Genomic DNA, 22,145 nt, shown 5'->3' on the forward strand with positions numbered 1-22,145 from the left:
GCCTGCGTCTGCCTCTCCCCCTGCCCTTCGGGTCCCCATGACAAGCAGGAGGAGGCCCTGTGACCTCAGCACTGGCCCAGCTGACACCTGTCAGCTCAGCCCCTGGCAGTCAGCGCTGTCCCCAGTGGGATAATGAGTTAGATGTCCTGCGGAGCCTGTGCTGGCTTCTGCTCTGTGACCTCCCACCTCGACCTTGAATCAAGGGAGAGGCTGCCGGCTGGTTATCTCAAGGTCACCGCTCCCCAGCACGACTGGGCAGGCTTCCCTACCCCTGCCCGAGGCTGCCGCCCTCTCAGACACTTCTGTCCCCTTATGTGTGAATTTGCACCTTCTCGTCTTCATCAGCGAATGTGCATAGAAATGCTCAGTGGAAGATGAGTCAATTCACATTAATCCATTTTTATGTCAAAAGTTGTTTTTTATCTAAATTATTTGGCTTAATAAATACATTTTCCACCAGAATTTAAAGAATCCACTTCTGTGTGTGTGCAGAAGGGAATCTGAGGTAAAGGAGGTGGGACGGGAGGTAGGTGGAGAATGCAGACGAATTTCTCTTGTCTTTGTGTTTTTCACATTAGCAGATACATTACTTTTCTCAGCCCGCTTTGTAGTTTCTTAAGTTTCTTATTAGGAATTCAGCAGGAAGGTAAATGATAGGGCTCCTTTCACTGGAAGTTATGTTTTGTTTTTTTCCCCCTGCTGGGAAATGAGGTGAGGCAGGACACCAGCAACCTGAGTTACACGCAGAAGAGGCTCCTTTAACCTTAACAGCCAGTGAGTCCTGAAGGCAGAGGTCGCCCTCAGTGGTGTCACATTACCTGACAGCAGACTCAGGCTGGCCCTTCTCCCAGCAGCACGGCCTCAGGCCCAACACACTTGTTGACCAGTCAGATCTTGTTCTGCCAGATAGAGAATCTGGAAGAAAATTTCTAACTTAACTGTAGACGGACTTGCCGTCCAGCCTGAAACCAAGCAAGTGACACAGCGCCACTAGTTTTTGAGTTGTCCTAACTTGGCGGTGACAGAATTGCCTGCTCCTCCTAGAATTCGGGAATACTGTTCCAGGCTCTGTCTCCTGCTGGTCAGTAAACATCTAAAAGACAAGACCATGCTTGCTCCTTGGGGTCCGCAGGCATCCGATGTTTCATGCTGTATTTCAGATATGTTTCTGATACATTCAGGAAAAGAAGAAGAAAACTGTCAAAGCAAAGTAGGTGAACTGAAAAACTTAGGCAGAGAAGCTGTCCGTAAGCTGTCCAGTGGTTTCTACTGATTAAAACATCACAGTGTTAATCTTCAGACATGTTATTTATATGATTACTCACTTCTATGCCTTGTGGTTTAACCTCTGCAGCAAGGGTTCCTCAACCCTTCAAAGGGGTCTGGAACACCCTTTTTATGTCAAGGACTTTAGTGCCAGTGATGGAAACGAAATTTCAGTGACAAAAGTAACATTTTGAGGTGGATTTGTCTAATTAATCACATCAGTATCTGCATCTCTTTTATAAATAATAGTACATGTATTTGCAGGACATTTATTTGGCCATCAGACTTTGCTTGTTGTATATACAGTGGTACCTCAGTTTTCAAACATCTCCGTTGATGAACATTTCAGTTTACAAACGCCGTCAATTTTATGGATCTATGGTATCATTAGATAGTAAAATTCATGCTAAATCTGCAGTTTTAGGTGTTGATTTTAAAGGTCTGGAACGCATTAATCCATTTTGCATTACTTTATGGGGAAACCGTGCCTCAGTTTTCGAACATTTCAGAACTTGAATGGTCTTTCAGAACGGATTACGTTAGAAAACCGAGCTACCTCTGTACATTGTTAAGGCCCACTGTTGGTCTCTTGTGTGTTTTATTTTGTTGTAGATTATAAACTTCTTAAAATCAGGAACATGCCATTTAGGGGGCCAATATCTAGGACTTAAGAGAGCACCGGGTGTAAATATGTCCCCTGTGAATGCCAAGCAATTAAATACGCAATTCTAAGCGTTATCAAAGGACTGACTGGTAGAAAGTTCTGCCAAATTCTTTGATGTTATTAAAGATATGTCTTTCTAGTGAGTTTATGTTGGAATTAAATCCAAACGGAAATAACTGTTCAGTTCTTCAGTTAAACATTGTTTCTGCATTCCTTTAGGTGTCCTTTGGGGGGTGGGGGGGCGAGAAGCCAGCTCTTCTCCCAAAGCCCAGCCTGCTCTTCCCATCAGGGATGCTTTTTAGAATTAATTAACTAATTAATTTGGGGGGTGGCTGGGGCAGAAAATACGTTTTAATTCCATTGTAAAAATCCTAAAGTAAACTTTTCCTTCTTTAAAATCCAGATTAAGCATATGTAAATGCAATGTTACACACTGGTCCCCGAATGCACTGCACAGAGAACTAGTGACCTGATCACCTTAGGCCCCTCCAAATGAGCGTGCGGGGAGGGTGCTTGCTTTGAGCTGTTGCTAACGGTGGTGAGATGCATACTTTGCTCAAAACTCCACTGAACTCGCCCAATGCTTGAAGCATATGTACCTCAGCGTTTAAGTGGCTGGGAGTGAATCCGTCCGTGTGCCAAGGCGCTCTGCCAGGCAGCCGTCGGAACCATACAGTAAGACAGTGCAGTCCCTTCCCTCAAGGAGCTTGCCTTCTTGTATTTAGACAGCGTGCAGCGTGTTAGGGGTGCGGGGTGCTGTGGGAGTCCAGCATGGGCGGTCCCCCCAGCAATGGGGGACTCGGGAGGGCATCACAGAGAGCGTGAGTCTGCTCTTTCCGGAGTTGGGAAGATGAGTGTCTGTGAGTGTAAGTGTGTGGGTGCACGGGTGCATGTTGGGAGGTGAGGGAGGGGGTGTTTAGGCTGCTGGAGAGCAGTGTGGGTGGGTGGAAGTTCAGTAGTGAGCAAGGGGGTGTGTTACCTGCAGGTGATTAGAATTCTTGGAGAGAGGGTAATGAATGGGAACGAGCAAGGCTGCAGAGGTAAGCAGACTCATCATGAGGGACACTGTTTTGTCAGGGAGTTTGGGCTTTATTTAAGGGCACTGAGAAGCATAGAGAGTTTTAGGGGAGTAAAATGATGGAATGTGTGTTTAGGGAGAGGGGCAGGATGGGTCAGAGAGAGTCATGAACATCCATTAGGAGATGGCAGGATGGGTCAGAGAGAGTCATGAACATCCATTAGGAGATGGCGGGAATACCCCACATGAGGGCGAGGCTGTCCAGTGGGGGCAGACAGACATGGCGCTCCATTTAAGTCATGGAGGGCACAGGGGTGCATGAGAGGGTGGAGGGCAGGGAGAAACCCGGCTTCTTGGTTTGGCCGTAGGGTGGATGCTTGGTGGGGCCAGGTGCTGCACTGGGACCCACACAGGGGGAGGAGGTTTAGGGGGGTCAGGGTGAGCGCAGGGTTACATGTAGGTGGAGACGGCAGTACCACAGGCACCAGGAGCCCTCTTCTTCATGATGCCCCTTGGTTCTAGTACTGACCGTTCACTGCTGGGCAGTCAAGACCCACCAGGATAGTCTCCCCCACAGGTTTTACATCTTCTAGGATGGCTGCTATTCGGATCCCTCTGGCCCTGGGTTTTCCATACCAAGTATCTCTACCACAGAACTGACCACACGTGTGTTGCTTTCCCAAATAGACTGAGTTCACTAAGGACCTAGATTACAGTTTATGTTCAAGCACCCTTCTTTCTCAGTGCAGGGCAAATCTGTGTACACGGAGAGAGTTTTAATGTCAGTAATCTATACTGTTCCTCTGTACTTGGAAACCTTTCTGCACGTTACATAATTATAATTAAAAAGATATTTATGTAAAGGAAAGGGAGGAGAATTACAATATAGCTTTAGTTTCCAAAATATGGTTGTGATCTGCACTAAAAATATTTGTGGGCATTAGAATTTTTTCTTAGTTGATAGAGGGCGAGGGTGCTAACATATGAAATGTTTGATGTAATGATTATAAACAGTGTTTCTTTTAGCATTGAGCTTGGGTTGATTTGCTAGCAATCAAATCATTTGATGGAGTTGTATTAGTTGTATCACTGTGGTTCATTTGATACAAATTAAGTTTCTAAACAGCTTTGCTGGGAAGCTGGTTCTTACGTGTAGCATATCTTCTTTGGAGTAGGTTGTTATCACAGAACTGTATGTATTCACGTATATGTATGTGTATGTGTATAGCTTAGCATGGGACAACCAGGGTCCCAGACTGGAGGCTGGGTGAGCTTTGCCCAGTGTCACCTCCTCACAAGCTGTACAGGCGTGCGCGCTCACACACACACACACACACACACACGTAGATGTGTTCCTTCTTTTTGGCATTAGGCAAACATGAGGATAAGTTTTCTCTGTGCTTAGCCTTGGTCCCTGGGGATACAGAGATGAATGGTACATCCGGGCACCTGGCCCTTTTTTGATTTATGAGCTTGTAAGAAGGTAGAATACCTTTTATAAAACGACTCCTTTTTTGGCTGTTGAAATATTCCCTTCCCCTGGTTTGAGTTATGCTTTTAATTAACTTCTAATGCATAGTTAATACATAATTAAATCATTAATTGTTAAAAATTATACAGATTGTTTTATCTACATTGAAATACATGTTATAGTTTAAGACGTATTTTGTTGTGGTCTTTTTGGTGATTTTGGTTTGTCCTCTGTGATTTGTGCTCAGGACATTAAAAACCACAGCTATTTTAAGTTGAAATCCCCTTAGCTCCCTTGAATCAATCAAACTTATGTTGCTTTTTCTTCCTTAAAGGTATGATGTTACTGGCTATTCTGAAATTTTGTGAGGGAATAATTAACCAGTTTGACAGTTATTATAACCATAAAGGTTATAAATAAAAATCGTAATGCTGGGTTATGACACCCCGTTCATTTTCCTGTGTAGCCCAAGTACTTAATTCACTTTCTGTGCGTTTTATAAACATTGGATACATGTGGATTGTAGTTATGTATTCATGTAAAAATGATGTAAGCATCGCATTCTAGGTTTTGATTTTATTCCATGTTAGTAAAAAGATACTGATGCCTTGTACCTTTGCCCCTTAACCATTTTCAGAGAGGACCCAGGCGAGTTAAAATGCTTCCTTCCTACGCAGCAGCGGCTGAATGGCTGCGCGCCCGCTCCCCGTGGCCTGTGACTGATGCTGCAGGCGCTGCGGAGGCAGGTCCGGGAGTCGGGACGCGGCGCCGGCCTGGAAAGGGTGACGTCACCGCCAGTCGTGCCTGCGCGTGCGCGGCGCCACTAGCGCAGAGATTTGTCACCTGCTCTTTGTGTGCGGGGTGCGTGCGCCCGCGTTTCCCCGAAATAAACTGAAGAGTAAAATTCGGTAATTACCACCAAGACTTAGGACTGATAGCAACCCTCCAGCTTACTGTTTAATGCTGTTTTTTGTTGTTTCAAATGCTGCTCTATATAGCAACACTGTTTTAGTACTGATTCACCCTGTGTTTTTATTAAGTATAGGATTTTTGTTTTCAGTTTCTCCCACTTTCGATTTTCCCATTTAATAAATGCCAACGTGAGATCGCTGCACAGCGTCTCTGGAATGGATGGAGGAGCACAGTTGGTTTGATGGATTGTCTTCAAAGGAGAAAGGCCCATGAGACAGCCCAGAGCGAGGCTCCAGTCATTTTGTTCAGCTCAAATGATCAGGATATAACTGCTTTTTCCTAATACTTTTTACTAAAAGCCTCATATGACTACTTCCTTTTGAGGATTATGTAAGATTTCAAATTACTAATATCAGAGAGAAATTTGAGGTTAAAAAATTAAACTGTGGTTTAGATTACAATTTTTAAATTTGATTCATTTTTTAAATTCATTTGATTTATTTCATCTTAAATTTTTTAACCACAGTGTAAAAAAACACAAACTTTTAGAATAATGTGCTGCATAAAAGCTTTTACTCATTGTGACCATATTTCTGTGGCGCTGTTTTTTTCTTCTTAAACAGAAAAACTTGGGGGCTTTTTGTTCTTTTTCTATTTGTTTGTAATTTTTTTTTTTTAAATCTAATACCCAGGAAGTGACAAGGGAGTGACCAAGGGAGTGAGCATTCTGGTCAACATACCTCGCTTCAGGAGGTATCTGTCACCAGTAACAATACAGCATCTCCTTGCAGAGTCTCAGGATAAAAATGAGAAATTGATTTGACCAGTGAGGTATTAGATAGCTGAAGTTTCAGACCATTGATTCAGCTAAAACATTCTCCATTGTTGGATGGTAACTTGTGGAATATTTCCTCCCAGGGCACAGAGGTTAATTTTCCTCCTTATAAATACAGATCGTACTAGAGGGTAGCCATCTGACAACACCAAGCTTATATTTCACAGCCTAAAATAGAAAGTGCTGAGGAACATCGGGGTACTTGAACAGGGGTTCAGGGGCAGAAGCTGGGGAGGTCCGTCCATCCATCCCACGTGATTGACCCTGCCTGGATAGCTGGGCTACACCAGGGAACAGAACAGCCATCCTTTGACTAGCAGGCTGATCTAGAGAAAGAAAAAGTAACCTCTTGATAGTCAACGTAATGCTTATCATTTAAAGAAATATGAGCAGTTTGGGAGCCGGGGTTTAAAATTTATCTCAGGTGGACAAGCTGCTGAACCACATAGGAATTTAAAAGGTGATGATAACAGAATCAATTTTGGTTAAGGAATATCGTGTTGAAACTTGGAGTTGAGATTTTAAAAATGAATGTATTAAAACCTCTAAATCTTCAAATTCAGTTGTTTTAGAAAAAGGCGGTATTTGTGTTGGCTTGAAACTGGAAAGAGCAAAGGAAATTGTCAAGTACCGGCTGCACATTTATGTTAACGATGAGAAGCTCTGAGTTTTAACCCAAAGCCTTTTCCCCCAGTGGCGTTCAACAAATATTAATCTCAAGATCTTAGGGTAACGGCAAACGTTATCATGGGAACATTCTGCTCAGATTCCTTGTGGACTTAGTTTGAAAGAGCACTTGCTTGCCTTTTAGGTCGCCCCCCAACCCCCAGGGGAAACAGCCTGTGCCCCTGGGGGTGACCCTGGGCTGACTGTGTTCTGGGCTGCGCTCACTGTCTCCTGAAGTTAGCATTTCAATAAAATTCACTTTGGCTAAGTGTACTTTAAATTGCAGTAAGAATCCAGTCCATCTTTCCACACACTTCACTCTAAGCTCTACAGTAATTCACACAATGGGTACAACTAGGTGTCCTCTGACTTTGGCCATTTACCTCTGTGTTAGTTATCACCTTTCAAGTTGCTCTTCTTTTTCTGCCCTCCCACTCCTAATTTTACCAAATTTCTCTTTGTGGTACCCCCTTCCACCTATTAGTGGCATTTTCAAACTCCCTGGATGACACTTAGAAGTAAAACTGCTGTGGGCTCCTGCTCTGTAGCATGGAGATGGGGTCCGGGGTCTCAGAAGCATCAGTCCCAGGTGGTGTTGGATGTTCCTTCCTCCCAAGACCCAGAGTGTGGCAGGAGAGGTGTGTGCTTCCTGGGATGGGCTGAGCATATCCGGTTGTTCCAAAAGTTTAGCAACCACCCACGCTAGATCTTTTAATGTGCGAGGAAAGGAGACGGTGGCAGTTGTCTTATCTGCAGTGTAATCTAGAATCACTGGAACAGCACAGAGGCCATTTCTTTGTAATTTTTTTACCGTCACACACATTTCATAAATAGCTCTTGAGGGCATGGAACAGAATCTGCCTTTTTGATCTGAGGCTATTTCACGGCTGAGTTCTTCCTGCTTCTAATTGAAAGTTACACGATGTGTTTAATCTAGCTTTAGTATATATGCATACTTAAGTCTTTTGCTTGTTGGGTGTGTTTTTAAAAATGGAAACGAGATTAAAAATAATGCTTAGGTGATCTCCATTACAGCCACAGACTCAGTTTCTTTGTGGGTTAGTTTTTTTATTTCTGCTTCCCCCCCACCCCCATACTCTTTTCTGTTTTAAAAGTTTTAATTGACAATTTTAATAAAATATTTCTTTTCCTGTGACATACTCAACATAAATATCGTGGTAAAACTGTTTAGAATTTCTATTCTAGTCCGTGTTTGGACATGTACGTCCATCACAAAAGAAGTGTACTGCATTTCAACACCAATTTAGCCGTTGATTCATGTGCCTTTCCTCTTCTAGAAAGACTGAATCTTATTTAATTTAGGGTAATAATTCTGGAACTGACAGGCTAACGGAACCACCGTTTTAAGGAACTAAAGCTGCATAGGCCTGAGACTGTGGCTCATACTGGGATGAGGAGATGGAGCTGCCCAGTGTTGAGTTCTGTCTTCTTCGCCTTCTTTTCTCGTCAGTATGATGCTCTCCTGTGGGGCGGCCTGGGGTTCCAGCCTTCACTCCAGCAAGGGTGTTAGTAAAGGAGTGGTTCACAGAGTTAGCAGGCGTTGTCAGGAATGCTTTGGAACTATTACTGACGTCACACAGCCCTCTTTGCAGGTGCTGTGTCCTGGCCAGGGCAGCTGTGGGCACAGGCTGTGGGAATGGAAGGCAGCATGCCTTTTCTTTGCTGCCAATGGAAGGGGAATCCTCTTCAAATCCCTGAGGGTTGGCATCTATAGCTAAGGCTTACTAGCATTTCTCACATTTGATCTGCCCCCCACGTTTGCCTGGGTCCCATAGCCCTTGGTGCTGCTTATAGAACTTTCCATTCTGTGGGTACCTATAAACACATCTCCTTGAGCGCTGGCATGGGGTCTCCTGTCATCAGAGTTCCCTCAGGTGGAACTGGGATGTCATCAATCTTTGTAGACATGTTCAGTGAATTACCCAATGGCTGGCAATGAATTGCTGAGACTAGATTGCATTCATTCAAGAGCTGAAGGAACCTTAAAGATGACACTGCAGAACTCTTGGCTCTTGTTTTGCCTTTTATAAATAGCCACTGCTTTACAGGTTTGGTAGGTCGCCAGCACAAAGCGTGGCATATTGGAAAGCAATATGGCCCGGGAACTGGCAGCCTGGGTTGCGTTGAGCCCTTTCACGACCTGCTGGGAAGTGCCACTATGCCTCCTGGAGCTCAGGGTCCTCAACAGACGTGTTTTCTGCCTTTGTTGTCTTTGTGCGGAGTCTCTGGTGATTGTCAGTGCCATTAACCCGTTACACTGGGTCCTTAGTATATACGATGCTCTATGGGCAGGAGAGGTTTACTTAAAAAAATCAAATCGCACCACTAATTTAGTCATTCTTTACTTCTGTGAGTGATGTGCTGTAGACACTGGGTTGTGTTATATTCCTCCCAAAGGTGCTGATTTTTATCTGCTGGCTTGCGTTAGCAGGCGACTCATTTGGATGGACTCGAGCTCCAGACTCTGCTGTCAGCAGCCACTCAAACCTTGGTCAGGTCTTTATCCTCAGTTAAGAGCTTAAGCTGCTTGGAGCTTGCCTGAGGTTTGGGCGATGCTTATACTCGAATTTGGGGCTCTCCTTCTTCTTTTCACGATTTTTCCATTTCAGCTGCTGAGGTCGCCCCGAGCTGTGTCCTGGTTCTTGTTTTAGCAGCTCCATGTGGCTTAGACTGGGCCCGTCCTCAGGCTGAAAGCCCCCTAGGGGATGTGCACACAATCGCTCCCCTTTCCCAGGTGTGTCTCCCGGCTTTTGATGACTCTGCAGTGCCTGGAGATAGCTGTGTTTTGTGCATTTGGTTTGTGCCAGGGCTGGTCCAATAGGAGCTACTCAAGCTCCATTCATTTACTTTGTAATTCCAGGTCTACGCTTTCATTGGTTGTGTTACCACGCTAACGTTTGGGATGCTTTTCTTGTACTATTTTGGCAAAAACAAACAGAAAAACAAACAGCAGTCCCCTATTTTTTCTAGGGAGTGCTATGCCAATGATAGTTACTAATTTTGATGAGTATCGCCAGCTTCCCCGAACCTAGACGACCTCTGTGAGAGGCCGCCAAGAGAAATAGCCTGAGGTGTTATTATGAGTATGAACATTTTTGACCCCAAACTCTCATGTGGGCATTCGGCCTGGTGAGCTGGGGCTAGACATGTTTGGGCTGCAATAATTCCTTTTGCTAGATGGATGTTGGCTTGGGCTGAATTGCCTGCTGCAAGATTTCTACTTGGCCTTCTAAGGTGACTGAGGGGTGTGGGGAGAGTTGGTTTGCAGTGAGAAGAGGGCTTTGGCTGCTCTCTGAAGCAGGCAGGACTGGGCCATCTTGCCACATTACCCAGTGACATTCCTCCAGGGGGCATGGCCCAGAAAGCCTGGAAGGGTGGCACGAGAGGGAGCCGTGGCTGGTCCCCAGCTATTTATAATCCCTTCTCTCCTCCCTGCCACTGTTTTATTTTTAACCACTCTGAAGTCTGGTAAGATGAGGCATTGAGCTCCCCCTAGAGGTTTTAGTGTGCCACACATAGCAGTTTTTCAAAAACAATGTTGCTGCTTTATTTGCCAGTATTTACAGTAATCTACAAGATTAAAATGAAGATTTTTTTTTGAAATGATCTGGACTTATTTCATATCTTGTCTTTTTGGGACTGGATTTTTGTTGTGAAAAATGGCTGAGCGCCTGCTCGGTACAGTAGCGTCTGGGTCTGTGTGCAAATCACTGTTTGATATTAGTCTCTGTGATCAGAGACTTTCCTTCGTAGAAGTCAAATGTTTTCAAATGATGATATTTCTGGAGTTGATTTAATGGGCATGGAGAAAGCTCCTGTTTTGGCATTGGATAGAATGGTTAAGAAATTAACTGTCACTCAAGCAACCCAGTAATTTTGTTTTCTCTTTCTGTATTTCAGGTTTTCGAAAAAACGATGAAATGAAAGCTATGGATGTTTTGCCAATTTTAAAGGAAAAAGTTGCATACCTTTCAGGTAAAGTTTAACTTTCTAATCTGCTTTATTGTTCGTCTGACTGCTTCTGACACAGTAACAGGGTGTGAAATACTGAATTAACTCACCTGCCACACACAGAAGCACTGGAAACTGCTTTATTCTTGTAGCATTTTCTTTTAGCTAGCAGGCACATCTTAAGTCAGGTAGCATCGGGTATTAAATTATGCTTGTGTTTGTCACTCAACACACATTTGGCTGTTTTGCCCCATCAGTTGAATAAAACGCCTAATTGTTTTCAAAGTCTGTCATGTCAGCAAAAGTGGTGGGATTGTGACCGTATGTTGATGTATCCTGAGTTTCTTACCGTGGTTTCTTGTGCTCTGTAGCTACCATCTGCCTCCTCTTTTGGGAGGTGAAAAAGTCCACATACCCATGACATCCCTTCCTTCAGGCTCTCTGGTCCTGGAGACCCTAACACCCTTGTGACGGACTGTGAAAGCCACGGGTGCCTTCAAGCTGGGTCCTGCACTTAGGTGTAGAACCTGGTCCTTGGGGCGCCTGACTTTCCTGCAGCAGGTGACCCTGTGGACCATCTCCTGCCAGGCTTTGGGGCACTTGTCTGCCGTCTCCTCTGCACAGAGAGGGTCAGCATTAGGGCTTGCGAGTTGTTTCTGTGGGGCTTCCTCCTGTGTGAACAGCCATTGGGTATCAGACCTTTTTTGGCACTCGTTAATTTGTTACAAAACAAAGGTTTGCAAGATTTTTCTGCTCTATTTTAGCAGGAAGTGAATCTGCAGATTGTCACATGCTTTTAGCCAGTCTTCCTGGATGTGTTTCCCTTGATAAATTTTTATCTTTCTCAAACAGGCATGCGATGCTGGTCTGATATATCCTCTTGAACACGTGTTATTTTGAATTTGTAACACTGCTAGCTGCTCTTAGGTAGTTTGTGTGTCCTTGTGGTCTGTGGGACTGGTGTGTAGTTAGGATGCAGTTTCCTGTGGCGTCTGTCACTCTTGCCTTGCTTTCTGTTTAGCAGTATTCCTTGGTCCCTGTCAGGCACTGTATGACAGATGATTTTGCTGAAGCAAGTCTAATGCATAATGCACTTGGAAGGTTAATAGAAGAGTATGTGAAGTTCATGAAAAGAAGAAGGTGTTTATATTATTGGGAATACACGGTTAAAAAAATGAAGAACAAAACCCAAACAACTCTTGGCTTGTAATTCACTGTGTTAAAAGTAGGCTGCTGTTTTCTAATCATTCACCAACAAATTGCATAATATGGACTCATGTGCATTTCGTGAACTCTTAACTTTGTAGTCTACAAATGCTTTTAAAGTTAATATAATGAAAAGATTACTTACGCATGCTAGAAGCATCGTCAGTAAGAAAGGCTTAGAGAAAATCGCACGTTGATCGATTTTTACTTTCTATCTGTGATGAGAGCATTTGCTCTTCTGTCCCCCCTTTTGTTCCAAAACCTCTTGTTACCCCACTCTCTCCTTTTGTTCAGCTCCTGGAGATGGACGTGTAAAAAACAGTGGGAGGTTTAAGTTGATACTTTTTATTTGTATTCATTCTTTTATTAGGCATTTAATACAGACTATATTATTAGGTGGAATTTTTATGTAGGTTCCTAGCAAAACAAAACCTTTTTCCCTTTTCATTAATCAAAGAAATAAAAACAGCACTTTTAGAGTTTATCATGACTCTTTCCTAAAACCGTGAATTCTGCAGGGTTCATTAAAGCTGGGCATCTTTAGTGGGGATCGAAGTTTTACATTGCAGTAAGTTAGCACAGAACAGTTTCACAATAGAGAGGACTCCCTGGCTGTGCTAACGAGGTGACAGGTGACAGACAGGTGACGGTAGTAGTGCCACCACAGTGTTATAGCACTTCCTAGTTTATGACCAGGTCATGAGCATGAGTGAGCTGTCTGCTTTTGCCTTTGGCTTGCTGTTATCTCATTTGGGAAGGGGAAAGGGGAAAAAAAATCATAAAATTAAAAACAAGTGATTATTTGTGTGGTAAAAATTTTTTGGGGAAAAAATTACAAAGAACGAGGAAACTTGAAAAAAATTTTACCTGCAACCCCATTGTTTCTTTTTTCTTGAGAAGTAATTCACGTCCCATAAAAACAACCTTTTTATAGTGTACAATTCGGTGGATTTTAGTGTATTCACAAGGTTGTGCATTCATCACCACACCACATCTCATTCCAGAAGCTTTTCATCACTCCAAAGAGCCCCATGACCAGGCCCCCACCTCCCCAGCTCTGACAATTGCTAATCTTTCTGCTCTACCCCCATTTTAAAAAATATTAGTAAATATTATGGAGCCTTTGTAAATGTTCTCCATGTGAGTGGCTCTTAGTGCAGGAAATTAAGTGGAATAGCAATGGCTTTTACAAAGCAGACCAAGAGATCAGTGATTCCGTGAGATACTTACAAGGTCAAGGTCTCTAAAAACCAGTGAGGATTCCTTGAACTTGAATATTTGTGATCCTGTCTCATTTCCAGCTAGTCTAAAAAGTAATCCTCACCGCATTTAAGTAAGATAGCAAAATAGTACTTTCTCCTTTCAAAGGGTGAATGCAGTGAAGTAGATGTACCTCTGACTTCATGCGTCAAGTCAGGCGGAGGGGCAGTAAAAGAAGTACCTTGTAGTTTCTCCTTAATGTTTTGTATATACATATTTAATGTAGCATATATATTTATGTTTATTGTAGATATACTTAGTGTATTATATATATATGTATTTATAGTGTATATTTAATGTAGCATATATTTACCATATGTTTCATGTCGTGTGTGTATATATTTATACATATATCGATATGTATATGACATACGTAATTTCAACCATTACTTGTGGTTCCTGGACCACTAGGGTTTGGGCCTTAAAAGAACTCACAACAATCAGGATTAAGAACACTTTTTTCCCCTTACTTTTTTATCATGGAGCATTCCAACCTCCCACACAGGAGAGAATAGTATAATGAATTTCCAGGAACCCACTGGCTACTACTATAATCTTGTTTCATCTGTGTTCCTTGTCACTCCTCCCCTCCCTTTACCCTGGATAATTTTGAAGTAAATTTCAGATATCATATCATTTATTTATAAATATTTACTTCACTAAAAGATAAGCTTAAGGAAACCCACATTGATCACTTCATAAATTATATAAATGTCTAACCACTATGTGGTACACTTGAAACTAACATGAATTAATACTGCATGTCAACTGTAATTGAAAACAAATAATAAAAAAAAGGAAAAAGTAAAAAACCCACGCTATGATTAACAGACAAAAATGAATAGTAATTCTTTAATAGAAAAAAGCCAATCAATATTCACATTTCCCTGCTTGTCTAATGATGTGGTTTTTACATGACACACATGGCGGTTGGTCTGTCGGACATCACTTTTAATTTGTGAGTTCTTCCTCCTCCTCGTTATTTTTGTCTTGCGTTTATTAGGTGAGGAAACTGGGTGTTTTTCTGTAGATTTTTCTACATTTTATTAGATTTTGCTGGTTGCATCCCACCCTATTTCATCTGAACTAGGAGCTAAATCTTGAGGCTTGGTTAGACTTAGCTTAGATTTTGCAGGGAAGGAGGCAGAAATCCTTCACGCATGGGGTTGGGTAGTTCTACTGGGAATGTTATTGGGAGAGTCTGGTTAAGCATCTATTGATGACCATTGCTTAGATCTAGTATTTTGCTAGGGTTTCAAAATGGTGTCATTTTAATTATGTCCTTCCTTCTTCATTTATCAACTTGGGTGTCGCATAGAGAGAACTGTCCCATCGTCAGTTTCTTGGTTACCCTGAGAACACAGTTCATACAGGAAAAGTAGGATAAAATGATTGATCTTGTCCTTTACCAGTTTTCACATTAATGAAAAATGACCATTAGAAATTTCAGACTAATAAAAAAAGTTTTTTAATGTCATTTTTGAGCTTGGGAGCTACAATAATATTTGATGTTTTAATTCACTGTACATTTTTTTTTCCTCTTATGATGGTAGAATTTCCCATCTTTGGTCAATGGGAGCCTCTTCAGATTGGCTCCTGAATCCACAACCTCAGTAACAACAGCTTCTCTCTTTGCTGCTGTGACAAGATGTTTCAGGCCCATCTTGTCTAGTTTCCCGCACCACATGTGCAGTCCTTTGCTGGGGAATCGTGCAGGGTGCTAGGGAAGCTTGCTGTTCTGGTGGGGTCACCGTTTCTGTGTCTGTTCAGGGGACACATACATCTAAGGAGAGTGTATGTTGTGTGTGTGTGTGTGTGTGTGTGTGTGTGTGTGTGTGTGTGTTTTAATGAGAAAAGATGAGATGACTTCGTAATAAAATTTCCAATTTAGGATTACAGATATTTTATTTTTCTTTGATTAAGTCCTTGTATCTCCTTATGGTAAAAATCTTAGTTCTGCCTCATCAACATAATTGCTTATTTACCCGGATGTTGCTGATGTTGTTACCGCAGTGTGACTCCCAAATGTAATGTAATCCGTCTGTTGTTGTTTAGTTGTCCTCGGAGCGCATGCCACTCGGAATGTACTGTCCTATTACAGTGCTTTAAGGTCACATAAAATAGTTCCTCTCTGTGTACAAGAAAACTTGAAAAACAGGATCATTAGTTTCATTGCGCTTTATATTTTGAAGGCTTAAAAAACAAAAAAAACAAGCCACCTAATCTTGCTTCAGTATCAAATAAAATGTGTACATCATTCCAAGTTTAAAAACTAAAAAAAAAGTTAAAGGTAGTATGTAGTCAAGTCCAGTTTCTCTCCTTACTTCTTTCTCCCTGTACCTTCCCTCCCCATCGGAAAGCTTTTTTTTGTTTGTTTGTTTTCTTTAGTTTTTGGTTTATTTCTTATACTTTTAAAATAAGAGCACTCTATCTATCCAACCATCTAATCTCATTCCCCCTCCCCTACGTAAACAATAATTATTATGCACCATTTTCTCTGCCTCACTTGTCTCATTTTTAAACTGTATTCTGGAAAGCAGTACATAGCAGTACACAGAGAGTCCTCATTACTTTTATAGTTCTGTGTGTAACACCATAGTTTATTCAGTGACTTGCCCACGGGTGGACATTGGGTCACTTTTTAAGAACAGCGTTTTTAGGGGCAAGGTGAACATTCACCTTCGCAGGTGGGGCACTGACTGGAACTGGGATTTGGTTGCCCAGGGGTTTGCCGTTAGTATTGTGACCACTGACCTTAGTCCTTGCTCCAGTTTGGTGTAGGGTCTGCCTTTCCTGGAAAGGGAAGGGGGCACCTCCCGTCCATGCTGTCTGTTCTTGTGAGGATGGAACACAGCCTGAGGCCGTAGTGACTTACAGGAAGGCCAGGTACTGCCAGAGGCCTTCCAAGAGCTGCAGAGTTCTCCTAGTCTTCATTCAGAATATTCTGTGGGCCAGTTTCCGGTACTAGAGGCAGACAAGGCGGCCTGTGAAGGGGGGACTGGTGAGCTGCTGGCCTTGGCTGCTCGGGGGCAGGGCCCCAGTGGACGTGCTCTTAACAGAGTTTTGTTACTTGGTAGCTGATTTAATAGATTGTAGCCATACTTTCTCTTTCACAAACTACATCTTTTCAGTTTTTCACAGTTGGTCAATGAGTTGGACTGTTCTTGGGTAGTGTAAAGAATTGTTTTCAATGGTGTTGTAATCCAGAAATTCAAGCGAGGGCCATACAGAGAAAAATCCAGTTGATCCGTTGAAATGTTCATTGTACTTCCCCAAGTAAGTATGCCTTCCTTCAGAGAGGTTTGTTCTAAGTGGGTGAAAGGTGAGTTCTTAATCCTCTTAAAGATGGACGACTCTGCGCCTCACTGCTTCTGGTCATTCTGGGCCTACGGCTCAAGGCCCCTGGAGTTTGACCTTTTCCAAGAGGGAAATGAGTGTTGCTGGGTTTTAGGAAGTAAGTGTCACACAGACATTTGTAGCTATAATGCCGGGCCTTTTCTTCTTTCTTTTAATATTAAAATAAACCTCACTTCATTTAGCATGTGTATTTCTTCAGGAATGTTCATCAGGCATTTCCATTTTTAACTTCTTGATACCTGATAGTAGGTTTTTAAAATTATCTTTGTGTGGAATGTAGAATAAGAATCCATTCATTCAGCAAATATTTCACTAGGCCTTGGGTGTTGACTGATACCAGTGAAAGAACCAAGAGGCCTACCTCCAGGGGGCTTCAATTCTAGTCATGGGGACAGACAAATACAAAAAAAATGTGTGAATAGTATAGTTCACTACAGAAATAAAAGATGGGGAGAGGAAGGGTAAAGCAGATGTGATGTTACAAGAATTGAAAATAAAACAGTGTCATGAACAAAACTGTCCTTTTTGTTTTTTGTTTTGTTTTTTGACTAACACGCATTTGGATAGGCAGATAATCCTTAACGAGCTGTTGGATGTTGATTACAGACATGTAAAGGTCCAGAGACTGTAAAATTCTCCTACGTAGATATCCTGTGACGTTGGTAGGTGCAGGAAATGGATTTCCTGCCTTTTCTTTTCATTGTCGAAACTAAGGTGCTGAGTTTCCTGCCTATAAAATGGGACTGACGTCTGTCCCACCTGCCTCACCATGAGGCTGGGGCTTGACATCGGACACACAGGAGTATATCTAGTCGATGAAGCTGCAGCCTTATTCTATGTATTAGTTCAGGAACAAGAACTTGAACTTGGAACTCTTCTGCTTCATAACCTAGAGAGCATTTTCATTTGGGTACCTTGGGTGACCTTGGCGACCAAGATGGAGACACCATGTAGCTCTGAACTGATACTACGTTTTATTGGTTCTAATATACATATTTTTTAACCTCACTAGGAGGGGTTAGCAGACGGGTGACAGACGCCTGCCTGTCACTGACTGTGACACACCACATGTTGGAAGATGCCCCCCAGTGCACAGACGTTAGGGAGTGAAAACAAAATTTTAAATTATTTAAATAGAGAGTATGAAATTTTTATTTCATACGTGATTTTTGATGAAGTTTTTTGTTGTTCCTCTTCTTTCCTTTCTTAGTGATCTGAGATACAGATGAAGTTTTAAAATGATCCTAGTGAGTTTTCTGAAGCTCCATTCTGGGAAAAGGAAAAAGATAAAGTGAATTTTTCCTCTCTATCTTCAAATGCAAGTGTAGGTTTAAATAAGCTTTTTTTAGGAGGTGGGTGAGAGCCTGTTTGGTGGATGAGCGTGCTAGCAAGTCCCAGGGGGCTCTCGTCAGTGCTCCCAGTGTAGGGAGAGTCTCTGGTGGGAAGCTGAAACAGGCGACAGGCAGTCATACCTGTGTGCACTCTTGTGTTTAGTTCTCCCTTCTGGAGGGAACAGAATGGCCGTGTGCAGTGTGTCTTCTTGACTCCCCACGTGACTCTCTTCGATGGGCAGATTTTGGATTCTGCTTGTCACACCCCTGGTGGACCCTGCCTTGCTTGCATTGGGAGATATGATGGTCCCAGAGTGAGGAGAATTGAACAGGGGTCGTTGGCATTTAGTTTCCCTACGGAGTCAGATATATTGCGTTTGAAAAATTCAGAATGGTGGTCCAGAAAAATGTTAGATACCATTCTCTTTACCAAGAGTGGGGTGAATGTTTCAATGTAACTAGCATGCTATATTTTTTACAGCTGAAGTTTATAACATGTGTTGATCTAGGTATAATATTTTTTATCCAGGAGATTGATTCATTTTGGAAAAGAATGAATGATGTTGGGAAATAAAAAATATTGAAACTGTTACCTGTCTTGTCTTGGCGATAAGAGGTATTCCAAAAACTAGAGCCACTGATGTCACCCTGGAAATACTTGGTGATGACATGCTGTCCTTTGTGACAGTTTTGCTTCTCACTTGCAGCAGTACCTTTCATTCGTACAGAAGGCCTAGGAACCCGTTCTTTAGTTGTCCCTATGGCGTTTTCACTACTTTAGAAAGAACTAAAGCCAGTAGATTAAAACATCGTTTAAGTTCGCGTCAGGGCAAAGGACCCAGCTGTGACCATGTTGGCGTAGTCCTTTCATGTTTACTTAAGCTCTTTGAGCCTTAGTATCTTCCATTACACAGCTGGAATGATAAACCTCTTAACCACGGGCACTGTGGTGCCCAAATCAGAACGTGTGTCAGCCACTCGATGCCGTACCTGGCATATATTGGTGGTTACGATTTCGTGTTGTTCCCATTTCATACCAGAATTATTGGATTTATAAATAATTTCACACTTTCTAGACTGCGTGACTGAACAGTACATGGGGATCATGTGAAATGTTCAGAATTAAATTTTGTTACTGTTTAGAGAGTGTGTTAATCATCCTGGGAAATTGTAAACACCATGTTGGTAAAGTGTGCTTTTAAAATACCAGTATCTTCTGCTGAATACTTTTCTGGCTTTTCTAAAAGGGAAGAATCTGGTTTTCTGTAGTTGTTGTTTGCTTGCTTTTTAATTTTGCGTCTGCTAAGGAGGTAAGTAATTCAGATGAGAAAATAATTAAGAGTTTCATATTATGACTTGAATTTCAAGATCTTAGTGCTGTATTTCCAGAGAGAGAGAGATGACCAGAGTTGTAGAACTCGGTGGAGGACCCACGTGGGCAGTCTCCGTTTCGCTTTTGTTTTCTTTTCTGAAAACCCAGATGGAAGTAATACGATACGTGTGACAGTTTCGCCGAGAGTGGTCAGTGATACCAGCAGGCTTCGTTAGGGGTGTATGTGTGTTAATGAGAAATAGTTCTGCCCGTCACAGGCCTGTCATCTGAGATGGGTACTTAGTATGTGATGTGATTTTTCTGTTGTTCTTAAGCTAATTTAGTTTGGCTTACAGTTCTTGCATGCCAATCTCTCTTTTTGCTGTATGTGTGGCAGTGTGTGGCAGACTGGTGACGTTTGACCACTGCGGTCAGGTACTGCCTTTGAGAGAAGCCGCAGGTTATGTCCAGTCGTCACCAGCGTAAAGTGCGAAGCACATCTCTGTCTTTTTCTGTTTCAAGACTTAACACCTAGTTTGGTTGGTAGCAAAGAGAGAGCTTGGACTGCAGGGGAGGGAGGGGACTGAGAGTGAGTGGGCGGTGTGGGGAGGTGGTTGGCTGATGAAGGCCAATGAAGCCTGTATCCATGCAAACGCTTCTTCTCTGCGAACATAAAACTGAAAAAACAGGACACTGGAAGAAAAAGACTCGGCCTCCTGTAACAGCTTCTGTGTGGTGTACAGAGCTCAGACTTTTTCTGCAGAGTCCTGGGAGGGGGAGAAATTGCTTGGCCATGTCCCCACTGAAACAGGGACTCTGGCCTTTTGCACGGTCTTTCCTGGCCTTGCCGTGAGTGGATCTGTGGTGATTTTGGACATCCGGTGGCACGCAGCATCCTGTCTTCTCTTGTTTTTGTCTGAGTGTATTCCACATGTTTGTTTTGCAGGTGGCAGAGATAAGCGTGGAGGTCCTGTTTTAACGTTCCCAGCCCGCAGCAATCATGATAGAATACGGCAGGAGGACCTCAGGAGACTCATTTCCTACCTGGCCTGTATCCCCAGGTAAGTGCTGCGTGCTCTGTGGCTTGTCACTGAGAGCTGCGCAGTGTGCTCTCTAGGAAACAGCTAGCCAGCAGCCTGAATTCCCAGCAGGCAAAGGAGTATACAATTAAAATCATGACCTCTCGCCTTATTTCCTTTTTGTGACCATTCTGTCATGTTTGCAACGCTTCTGGGTGCGGGGACGTGAAGGTACGCGTTTTGAGTGAAAAGCCTTGTGTGGTGACAGTGGGGTTGGGGTGCCTCAGGCTGAGGTGTTAGGGCAGGTGTGTGAGGTAGAAATGAAGCAGAGTTGTCATCGATGATTCTGATCCCTGGAAGCCCAGAAACCGGGTGCTGTTTCTGACAGTGCATTTCTGTCTTCATGCTGAGCTGCAGTTCCTTGCAAGTGTTCTGTTGATTTGTAGCATGACATTTGTGGGGCATTGAACATCCTTACCAACTGATATGCCAGGACGTCGAGCTCGGGAATCCCCATCCAATCTGCTGGTCAGGGATTTTAGTGTGGGAGCTGAGGACACCAGGAATCAGCAAAGCTGTTTTCCCGAGAGCCCTGAAGTGAGGAACGTTCATTGGAATTGACCTGTTTCTGTACTTGAGGAATTGAGAATCTTTGTTTCTGCTCTGATTGAGGTTTTACTTACGGAGCCAGCTGACAACCAGTGAAACAAATTTCCCCCCTATATTTGTATGTCCCATTGGTTGTTCAGATGACCTTTTGGAAAATAGAATACTTCTGTGATCCAGGATACAGCGAGGGCTGGAACCATAGGTGGTTGTGTGTGGGCGGTCGGAGGGGTGCTTCCCTGGGAGGAAAGAAAATTTCATCCCAGAAAGGCATAGGCTAAAGGAGGGCATTTCCTAAGAGACGAAATTAGGACGTTTAAAAAAAAACAACAAAAAACCCGGTCATAATTTAGGCTACAGTAGATAGTAACTTTTAAGGAACACGTTACGCAAGAGAATAATAAAAGATTGGTCAGTAGCAGCGGAATGGGTTCTGAGAGGTTGAGGTAAATGTATTGGGTTTGTGACACTCTTGACCTACTTGGCTTGACTCCACCCAGGAAGGACCACTGGACCCATTTGTAACCATCCTTACTGTGACTGATGAAAAGTCAGCTGTTGTGATTGGTGGTCTGACCTGCGAAGGAAGTAGTCGGGTTTTCTGTTTGGCAGTCCTTCATGGGAGAACCATGACTTCGTATCATCAGTGACAAAGGGATGGCACCCTACTTACACATACAGAAGCCGTTTTCCCTTTGCTCTTACGCTGCTATGTTCTTGGATGGCTGAACTGTTGAAATCATAGCGTTGGAAAGAGTTTTAGAAGTTATATACTACTCACCGTCACTTACAAATAACAGGATAGTTGCTAGCTGCCACTTACTGAGCTCTTATGTGCCAGGTGCTGTGCTGATGATGTGCTCAGAAATAGAGACACACAACGGACAATGTAAAAAAAGTAAATAAAGCCTTGCCAACCAAAATGATACCAAGTTGAATTTGGTATTTATCCGTGTGACTTAAAACAATGTACATAATTGAATTACTGTATGTAACTTTGGCAACTTGCTTTCTGGTTTTGAAATCTGCGTTGATTATAAATATAAACAATGACTTCTCATTTCACTGATATTATCAAACAGTTGATTCAGGCATGTTTTGGACCACCTGGACGACCCATCTTAAAAAAACCACAGAACTTTGTCATTGCAAAACTGTGAGCTTACACCAAAGAAGAGAGCAAACATCATGTACCTGTGTCATCCAGCTTCAACGATGACCAACTTTTGTCTATCTTGTTTTTCTCTAAT

At 42.8% G+C, this 22,145-nt stretch overlaps 1 protein-coding gene across 3 annotated transcripts in view; it reads left to right on the forward strand.

Annotated features, from left to right (window-relative positions):
- TRIO (trio Rho guanine nucleotide exchange factor) overlaps positions 1-22,145 on the forward strand; it is a 322,955-nt gene that overhangs the window by 95,653 nt on the left and 205,157 nt on the right. For all 3 annotated transcript variants that reach the window (XM_074329065.2, XM_074329063.2, XM_074329064.2), the window contains exons 2-3: positions 10,754-10,828; positions 20,217-20,331. In XM_074329065.2, the coding sequence (XP_074185166.2) occupies positions 10,754-10,828; positions 20,217-20,331 (190 nt within the window). The remainder of the gene's footprint in view (positions 1-10,753; positions 10,829-20,216; positions 20,332-22,145) is intronic.

This window comes from Rhinolophus sinicus, chromosome 3 (assembly GCF_057876585.1).
Source record: "Rhinolophus sinicus isolate RSI-liver-muscle chromosome 3, RSI-T2T, whole genome shotgun sequence".
Lineage (NCBI taxonomy): Eukaryota > Metazoa > Chordata > Mammalia > Chiroptera > Rhinolophidae > Rhinolophus > Rhinolophus sinicus.